This window comes from Quercus robur, chromosome 7 (genome assembly GCF_932294415.1).
Source record: "Quercus robur chromosome 7, dhQueRobu3.1, whole genome shotgun sequence".
Taxonomy (NCBI): Eukaryota; Viridiplantae; Streptophyta; class Magnoliopsida; order Fagales; family Fagaceae; genus Quercus; species Quercus robur.
Window position 1 is genome coordinate 13,787,063 of NC_065540.1, and position 10,853 is coordinate 13,797,915.

General features: G+C 33.3%; 1 protein-coding gene across 1 annotated transcript; it reads right to left on the reverse strand.

Moving 5' to 3' along the window:
* Nucleotides 1-8,365: 8,365 nt before the first annotated feature.
* LOC126691043 (F-box protein At5g49610-like) lies at nucleotides 8,366-9,778 on the reverse strand. The gene has a single exon (XM_050386122.1). It carries the CDS (start codon nucleotides 9,776-9,778, stop codon nucleotides 8,366-8,368), a length of 1,413 nt encoding a protein of 470 aa, XP_050242079.1.
* Nucleotides 9,779-10,853: the final 1,075 nt, after the last annotated feature.

Here is a 10,853-nt window from a genome sequence, read left to right on the forward strand (position 1 = left end):
GGCTGCGGCAAAAGCAGAGAGATTTGTTGGGGAAGAAGAGAAACAGACGTACGTGTATCTACTCTCTCTACCTCTAGGGTTTGAGTTTCTGTGAGTAGGTATAAGTAGGGGTGTGCAGCCAATCCGCCAAAATCGACCCAACCCAACCCAACCTAATCTACCGGATTGGGTCGGTTTTTAGGGCTTGGTGAATTGGGTTGGGACAAATTTTTTTTATAACGAATCGGGTTGAGTTTGGGTCATAAAATTCCAAACCTGACAAACTCGACCCAACCCGACCCACTCATATATTTAATATATATATATTAAATATATTATATAATTAAAAAATTTTTTTAAATAATCAGCTCTTTATATCCTATATAAAAGCTAATTAATTCACACAAGCCTTAGTAAATTATTATTGTTATTTAGTCATTAGTATTGTTTGCCTTTAAGGAGTTACATTGATACTAATCTTTGGGTTTTTAATATATTTATATTTTTTCTGCTTAATTTAATAATAATAAAAATAAATTATTTAACTCATGAGTTCAACCCAACCCAACTCGACTCATGCACACTCGTATAAGGGACCTTTGCCAAAATCAATAATATCAAAACATTCCATCCCTTTGCCATAATTGTTTTTTTCTATGTGACAAGATGTGGTTGACCGCTTTATCAATTACATGGTTATTATTTTTTTTCATTCATTTAAAGTCTATCACATAAATTAAATTTTACAAATTGAAGTGTATATGAAAGGACACGGTTCAAGAATTTTTTTTCCCAACCTTAGTTTGATTTCGGCCTTCAAATTTTTTTTTTTTTTTTTTTCCTGTTGAACATTAGTGATAAAATTTTCAATTCTACTTGTGATGTTCTAAAATTATTACGAAGAATTGAACATATTCAATTGGGAATTAGAGAAAGTTCGAATAATATGAGAAAATATAATCAGAACAATTAACACGAGGAATGAAAACAAGCCGAGTTTGATATTTTTTTGCATGAACCCAAGTAATTTCCAATATAAACCATGCAACACAATTGCCATAAGCTTGAGCACACCATGGAGTAATATAATCTCAAATTCAACAAGTGTGTTTGATCTAATGAGGAGGAGGAAGAACAAGATGAAGAAGGGGTTAAACGGTATAGCGTCAAGATATTAATTGTTATTTTTTCAAAGATAAATGAAATAGTGATCTTAAAATATATGAACTTATATAATTCTATTACACTATATCTCAATATATGCGATGATTTAATTAAGTAAATAACTCTATTTATTTACTATTTCTTAAGTTTAAATATTAATTGATATAAATGGAACAACAATATTTCAAATACATATTTGAAATGCAAGTTGGTGACACAATAGAAATTGCAAATTGTGTACTGTTTGACAAAAGAGCAGAGGAGTTAATTTTATGCAACTCTCTAATATGGAAGACCAGGTACGAATGGTTGAAACATTTTATTTGTCTAATTAGATGAAACTAATTATGTTAGATTGAAAACTAATGTTTTTCTCTTCGAGACTATATAAAATAATTAAATGAAATAAGATTTTTCCATGTTTAAATTTATAGATAAACATTTTATCTGTTTAGTACGTTTGCACATATAAAAATGCAATAATTGCAAATTGTAGCTCTCCAAGAAATATATCTTCAAAACCTTCTCTCTTTTTTCTTTTTCTTTTTTTGAGAAGACTAAGTATTTATAATACACACATAGAGAGAGAGGAGAAGGTCTTAAAGAAACTGACAATGGTGTATATCTGAAAGAGCCTAACTCTTGAATCCCACTGTTTTTTTTCTTTGAGGGTGCGTTTGAATCGACTTCAAAGTAATTCCAGAAATGATTTTCCGGAAAATGCATGCGTTTGGCTGTCACGGAAAACATTATTTTCCGGAAAATGATTTCCGGTTGACCACGAATTTTCCGTTTGACCACGGAAATCCATTTCTGCCTTCATTTTCACTTCAATTCACTTCCGGAAAAAGAGAGAGAGAGAGAGAGAGAGAGAGAGAAGAGAGAGTCCAGATCAGAGAGAGAGAGGGACGATCGCGCCGACGAGCGGCGCGATTGACGATCGCGCCGCTCGTCCGACGATCGCACCGCGCGGACGAGCGGCGCGGTGCACGATCGCGATCGTTGATCGAGCGGCGCGATCGACGATCGCGATCGACGAGCGCGCTCGTCTCTCGTCGATCGACGAGCGCCGCTCGTCAGACGCTTGTCGGACGCTCGTCGGACGAGCGTTTCGCCGGATTTGATGTATTTTCTGGTAAAATGATTAAATGAACCAAACAGCAAAATTAATTTTCCGTAAAATGAATTTTGTGACAGCCAAACACATGAAAACGTTTTCCTTTCCGGAAAATAGCATTTCCGGAAAATAGAATATTTTCCGGAAATGATTTTACGCGAACCAAACACAGCCTGAGAATACTAAGTATTTATAACACACACACATGGAGAGAGGAGAAAAGGTCTTAAAGAAACCGACAATGATGTATATTTAAAAATGTCTAACTCTTGTATATCCAAAACCTCCTTATTGAAGTTTAGTAAAGCTTGACCTATTTATTGCTAAATATCGAGTTGGTGCAAAAATTTGTAACTCTAAATAAATAAGTACGTTATTAACCTATTTAAATAAGTGCTGAAATCTTTATATTTTCACAATAACATTTGGTTGTGTTTCAATTTATTTGGTAAATTGTACTTGGTATCATCTTAGCATTGAAGTCATAATTGAGTGTGAGGGTGTGTTCATTTTTCTTGTGCTATGTTGCATCTTACCAAAAACTCATTGGACTTGTAAATCTTGAATTGGAATAAAAGGAAAATTTTGACATATATATATATATATATATATAAAAGCTTCTTAACAAGCCAATGTTTTAAAACCCGAACAGTCTAAATAATCAAAAAAAGGAGATACTTAAGTTTTTTAGGTCGAACTAGGATCCAAACTGAGATCAAACATTAATGATGTCGGAGTGATGACCATGAAACACTCTCAAATTAGGGATTTTATTAGTATTCGACATCGGAGTGATGACGATGAAACCAAGAGAAAACCTTACAAGTTTGATAAACCCGGCAAAATCATTATTTGAATATTTTCACTGTGGTTAATTTATTTAAATTAAATCAAAATACAAGACTATAAGTCATGTTTATTGTTTCTAAGAGTAAGACTTTGTTAACTTAGTTTGCATTTTTATGGTCTGTTTGGATACAGTTTCTTTGCTAAAAACTGAAAACTGAAAACACTATAGCAAAATAATTTTTAAATGTGTAAATAGTACTGTGAGACCCATTTTTAATGAAAAAATTGTTGAAAAGTAATGTTTGTGGGTCTCGTGAATTGCATAGGTAGGGGTGTCAATTCGAGTTAGCGTGTCGGGTTCGTGTCGTGTCGAGGTAGGGGTATTCGATTAAATGACTCAACCCTAATCCGACCCATTTAATAATCGTGTCATGATCCTTCAACCCTAACCCGGCCTGTTAATAAGGCGGGTTGATCTGACCCAACCCATTTGACACGTTTAATAAACAAGTCATGTTGGGTTAACACGAATGTAACACAACCCATTTCAACATGCATAACATTAAATAGAACATCCATCTAGAAATAATTTTTTTTACATCCCAAAAAGCATATACTTCAAGTATTCAACCCACATTCAAAATAATATAGTTCAACAAAAATATAACATTCATCTAGAAATAAGTTCTTTACACCGCACAATAAGTGTATACACTTCAACCCAAATTCAAAATAACAAAGTTTCACAAAAATAAAATAACATAATTCAACAAAAATATAATATTCTTGGAACTCGTTAAATGCTAAGTATCAATATTGAAAGAATTTGAGCAAATAGACCACGATTATCATCCATATATTCTTTGTTGATGTCCAAATTCATAACATTTTCCACAAGCTCATCCAATTTTATTTGTGTAAGTTCTATGCCAAAAAAAAAAAGTATAAATAGTTCTAGGGTCTGTAAAGTTTCAATTTCCAATTATATTCCTTATAAATTTTTGTAATTACTCACTTTTCTTTTTAAATTTAAAATATATGTTGGATATAAAAGGTATTTGACAAATCTAAAATAAAATAAATATTTATTTGTTATATGAGTTAAACGGGTTGTGTTAAGTGGGTCATTTCGGATTGACACAAATAAATTGGCGTGTCAAACGTGTCTATTGTGAGTTACGCGGGTTGACCCGTTTATGACCCGTTTCTTATCGTGTCGCTTTCGGGTCGACCCATTTATGACCCAAACCCATTAAGGCCCAACCCTAACCCGAAAAAACCCGTGTCGGATTCGTGTCGTGTTCACGGGTTGGGTCAAACATTGACACCCCTATGCATAGGTGCATTGTTCACGCAGGAAGTCAACATTCACAGCTAAAAAAAAAAAAAAAGCTGAAAACACAAACGCAAAATGCAAAATCATCCAGATCCAAATGCCACCTTAGTGTTGTGTAATTATTGGTTTTACTGGTATTGAACAATGTGTTTAAGCTTTGTGTGTGTGATTTTCGTTGTATTAAAAAAATGTAGGATGATTGGTGAAATTGAATTGGAACAATTTGAATTCTTTCACTCTACTGAATCTCTCACTATCACTATCACGCCAATTCGTTGGTCAGTGATCAGTAATAATAGGAAGACCTTGTGGCGGCCAACATTCAAAGACAGAGGGCGGGAGACAATGATCGAGCAAAGGGTAGTTTGAGTGGTACTGGTAATTGGTGGCAGTGGGGTTTAGCGATCAAGATAGATGGTAATGGCATCATAGAAGAATTAAAAGGACTATCAGTGGTGGGATGAAAACTCATGCTGTGGGGTTGTTTGATTCACTTATTTATTTAGAATATGTATTTGAACATTTTTCTAACATCAACAATGAGTATAGTGTTTTTAGGACACTTGAATGGTAGGCTAGTTCAATGGACTTGAAAGATGTGTCATAAACTTGGAGGTCTCAAGTTCCATTTACAACACTATCAAGACATATTTTTGGGGTGTTTCATAGGTTAAAAATGGAATAATTTAGACAAAGTATTGTAATATTCAATCATTTTATTTATTTTTTTTCTTTTGGTTTTGAGGCATTTTACACTATCATTTTCTACAACAAAATTTAATCAGAGTTAGCTCAAAATCCATACCGAATTTCTTTTAGGTTGCCACCTAACAAATTTTGATAATTGTTTTTGTTTTTTTTTTTTTTTTTTGAGAAAATTTGTTTTTATTTATTTAGTTTATTAGTGTGAAACCTTTGTTTTTTGTCTAGCTTTGTTAGTATAAAAACTTAAATGTGGTTTATAATTATTTAGATGACTAGTTTTGTTATTATAAAAACTTAATTGCATGTGGTTTATAATTATTTAGATGACGACAGAACCTAGAAAAAGATTTGTGAGTTTTGGTGAGTGGTGACAAGTTTTTCTGTATTGATTTGACTTCTAAGACGAGTCTCTACATAGATGAATTCAATATTCTGAAACCATGTCCGTTGAAGTAAATTTTGTGTATCATGAACCATGTACCTGCATATTCCCAAATTATAAGCAAATTCAACTCCAGAGTAGGAACAAAACTACTTTGAAATTGATGAAAGTTAACCCTTTGCAATGCAAAAGTAAAAAAAAAAATTAAAAATCTGTGACGCATCATTTGATGAAAAGTTGGAGGCATTTCGTTGCTATAACAAGTTAATATTGTGCATTCACAATCAAAGAAAATACATCCAAGACACACTTCCAAACCTTAATTAGAAAGCAAAATTAATGCAAAAACTTGTGTGCAGTAGACAACTAAAAGGACAATCTGATCACCACACTTTTGAAGGAACACTCAATTGTAACAGAATTCATATTGGAGATAATTGTGCCAAAACATATGTAATTTCACTTTATTAAAGCATCAACTGTAATTTAAAAGGAAAAATAAAAGAATTTGAATTTTTGTCCTTTCATGGCTCTGCACAAATGCTCTTGCATACTAAAAAAGAAATGCCCTACTTCTCACAATCTGAACAAAAAAATTTAAGCACCTACTTCAATCATATAAATATTATGGCGTTCAACTCCGTGATAACTGCTAAAAACCAAAAATAGTATGCATGGAGAGGATCAGAACAAGGATATACATTCAAATCCAAATGTTTTTTGTGAGTAAAAGGTTAAATAAATAATGGGATGGGACTAACATTCAAATTATTAAAAACTTTCAAACTTCATGCTTCTTGAGACAAATTGAAATGCTATTCAAATTTCATGCTAGGAATGTTGCTCGAACTTCAATGGGAGGGGAGGAACTAGTGTTGGTCTTGGTTGTTGCTTAAGTAGGAAGACAGATTTCACATTGTCAACTAATGGTCTGTTTGGATTGAGGGAGAGGGAGGGAGAGTAAAGTAGAGTAGAGTAGATTTGGCCTAAATAAAATTAGCATATTTTTAACCAATTTTACTCTACTCACCTCCACTCCCCCTCCTTCCCCCTCCATCCAAACGGGTCCTAAAGGTTCCCTATTTTGTAGTTGGATGACAATGTTCAATACCATCGTTTGCAAGTTGCACATAACAATGTAATTGTGGAATTTGAAGCAGAGAACTTTGTCATCACTTGGGTGAAAAGTAGGCAACAACACGAGCGGTGATGAAGACTCCTTTGCTATCTCAACAAGATTGGGATGTTCTGTAACCATGTCCTCAAAATAAACTTTGTGTTTCAGGCACCATTTACCTCCATTATCATAATCCTCGAGTTCTCAAATAGAAAAATTGTTAGCGTTGTGACAAGTGGGATGTTCTTGCTTGAGTAAATGAGTGTAAATTAGACTCCTATTTAAAATTTAATTAATTTTTTTCTCAGCTTTGGTATATATATATGGCGAAAATACACTTTGGGTTCTTAAATTGATTTTGCTATTATTGTAGTCCCTAAAAAAAGAAAATCAATTCTATTTTGGTCCTTGTTATCAACCGGCCACTAAAAATAAGTCCTACGTGGCAGACAGAGTGCATAGGTTGTATGTTAAATGCTGATGTGGCTAATAAAATAATAATAAAAATACACGCCAGCACCCATGTTAGCATTTTAATAAATAAAAAAAGCCACCTCAAAAAGCCACCTATGCACTCCATCTTTTACGTTGGTTACCTATAGCTACATTTTTTGTAAATGCAGCTAAAAAAAAATGCGGCTATAGGCTACATTTTTTGTAGTGAGTTGACGGTAGGAACCAAAATAGAATTGATTTTCTTTTTTTGGGACTACATTAGTAGCAAAATCAACTTATGGGCCAAAATGGGAATCGGCTCAAAATATAGGGACCAAAAGTATATTTTCGCCTATATTTATATATACACAAGGGCAATTGAGACTACTAAACACGGATTTGGAAGGCCATTGCAATATGCAATTACCACACTTATGTAAGATGTAAAAACTAATGCGTAATTAACAACAACAAAAAAAAACTTTTTCACCATTTCACTTTTTTATTTATTTACTTTTATTTATTTTATATCTTATTAACTTTTTCATCTCATATGAATATGGTAATCACATGGTGCAATGGATAGGACTATTGCATTGGATCTCAATCCACCAAACATATGCATAAATTTTTTTTTTTCTTAAAGATCAATTGTGGAAAAGATAAAAAGGTAAAATATATTAATTTTTTATTCAAGCTAACAGATCATTATTTATTAATCTGAATGAGATGTGGAAGAACAGTGTCAGAAAGATATAGAACACTTTATTTTATTTTTCCTCAACACAACAATGATAATATTTGGTTTTACAATCTTTAAAAAATGTGAAATGCCAGTAAAAAAGATTTAAGCAACTTCGTAGCTGCCATAATGGACTTGAAGTAACAGCAACAAAATCAAGACATTGCTAATTAAATCATCAAGTTAGTGCTTTCTTGGCTTGTTGAATAGTACGTGATGCCCTTTATTTTACTTGAAATGGATAGATTTTCACAATTGAAATTTTTTATTTTCTAGATTTGACGGTCAAGAAGCATTTGATACTTTAAAGCTCGAAACATGATTCTCATTCACTTAAAATTGGGAGAATTTATTTTACAGATGAGATTTTATTTCCAATCTAAATATGTATAGAGTGTCATGTTATTTAAAATTAAATTGATCTATTTCAACAGAGAGAATCCTAATACTTGTGAGTTGTGAGTACTGTAGAAGAATGAAAGATTAAAAGGTTAAATAAATAACAATGGGACTAACATTCAAATAATTAACAACATTTAAACTCCATTCATGCTTCTTGAGAAAAATCCAAACGCTATTTAAACTTCATGCTCTGAATGCTATTTGAACTTCAATGGGAGGGGAGGAACTGGTGTTGGCCATGATTGTTGCTCAAGTAGGAAGACAGATTTCGCGTTGTCAACGAAGTTTTCCCTCGTTTCTTCTAGTTCGACGACAATTTCCAATACCATCGTTTGCAAGTTGCACCTAATAATGTAATTGCGGAGTTGGAAGAAGAGAATTTTTTCATCATTTGGGTGGAAAGCTGGCAACAACACGATCGGTGATAAAGACTCCTTCGGTAACTTAGCAAGAACGGGATGTTCCAAAATCATGTCCTTGAAATAAACTTTGTGTTTTAGGCACCATGTACCTCCATTATCATAATCCTCCAGTTCCCAAATAGAAAAACTGCGAGCATTGGGACGGTACCCGTAAAACCATGGAGAAGGATGTTGGATCATCCGAAGATGCCCTCGACACACACCAAGGGAGACTGAGCCTTTCAAAGACGAAAAGCCAATGGGTTGATCAATATAACGGCATCGTTCTGCATCGTTGAATGGGTCGAAAACAACAATGCCTTCGAGTATTCCCCCATATATATAATCCACCCAATGCAACATCGCATTGCAAACAACAACACCAGCATTCTTAGATATCAAACTGAACGAATTCAGTCCCCGTGGTGACGAAACAACTGATTTGCACCATTCTCCTGTGTCAGAAGAAAAAATCTGCACACTTAATTGAGTAGTGTTGGGTTGAGTGGGAGAATGAATGCGTACCACCTTATATCTGTAATGTGCATGGGTTTTACATCCCTGCTCTTTATCACAACTATATGGATCGCATGTAAAGCCAACTATAACGCTGTCCTTGTTACTGTTGAAGGGAAGGTGAGGGAGCGTGATCCATTGTTTTGTAAGCGGATTGCAGACGCAGTACTCACAAAAACCTGGCTTAAAATTTAAAATGAAGTCTTCCCTAACTTCGCTGTATAGTAACAATAAGTCGTTGAACGATGCTGTGATTATGTAGTGATAATCTTTCCTTACTCGTCGTTTGATACAGGGAAGAAAGTTGAGAAAATCATCACCGAAGTCATAGTCCCCAGAATTATTGGATGGAAGAACCAGGATTTTTTTAGTCGGTCTAAAAAAATGCTGTATCACAAGTGTAAAGGGGTTTGAGTTCGAGTCTGATGAATTTGATTTATTGAATTGATGGCGGTGGTGAATGAAGCCGCGAACAAAGTAAGGATCGGAAATAAGAGAAGACCAGTGCTTTGAGACGGATTTGAATCGATGAGCAGATCGACGAGGGAGTCGATAAAAAATCTCCAACAGCAGAGCATCAGGGAGTTTGTTGATCAATTCATGCAATGGCTCTGACGATTGGGTCGGATTTTCTTTTCTTCTTTTGCGATGTGGAACCAAAGGAAGGTTTTCTCTTGACATCAAGCGAGACATGGCAACGGCAAAAGCAGGAGCAGAGAACAGACGAACGTGTATGAGTATCTACCGTGCCTCTAGGGATTTGCTTTCAAATTTATAGACGGCCTTTCATGTCCGAGTCCTTGTAGATTTCTAATTGACGTGGGCGAAATCCAAACCGTTTGTTTTTTAATTTCACAAGATCGAGTTCTTCAGTTTTATGTGTGGCAGTGTAAACAATATCGGAACATCCAATCTATTTTATGTATACCAAGTTACCAAGTTAGCTTGATTTAGACCTTCAATTTTTCTTTTTCTTTTTTCTGCGAACAATTAACACAATTTTGTGATAAACTAACTTTTAGATTCTATTTGTGATTTTTAAAAGTATTATGAAAAACTGAGTATATTTATAGTCTGTTTGGATACCGCTTATTTTGCTAAAATTAAAAATTTATTATTAAAGTATTATAAATAAAGGTAAAAATTAGTTGAAATAGTACAATAGGACTTATGAATAGTATCAAAAAATGTAGTGAGACTTATAAATAGTAGCAAAAATAAGCTGAATAGTGAAATAATTTTAATTTTTCATTACTTCCCAAATGCATGCTTAGTTAGGAATTACAGGAAGTGCAAATATTATGTGAGAATTTGATAGGAAACTAGTTTGTAAGTTCGTACATATGTATGTGTGTTAAAATTTTACCAAATTTATAAATAATATATATAATTTATATATATTTGAAAATATGAAATATTTACATCTAAAATAAATAGTATAAATTTATTTGAAACAAATGGGAAAAAAAATCATTTAAATTGTTATCCATGAAATTCTCAATTTTCGTTTATCCAACCACTATATTTGTATAATAATAATAGTGATATAAGAATTAAAAATATATTGATAGCAAATGTTAATAATTTTCTGTTGTGGTGGAGTTTAGTTTACGTTAATTTAGATTTGTTAGATGAGAAGCCTAAGTCTAACATAAATATAAATATCATATCTGTTATTTTTTTATTCTTTAATTTTCCCCAATCCCCATTGCCAATAATCACGTTAATACCTTATCAAAGTTGAACCAAACCTTTCTTTTTCCATTTG

Excerpts from the sequence above, each read along its gene's own strand:
- LOC126691043 (XM_050386122.1), bottom strand. The coding sequence starts at position 9,778 with ATGTCTCGCTTGATGTCAAGAGAAAACCTTCCTTTGGTTCCACATCGC.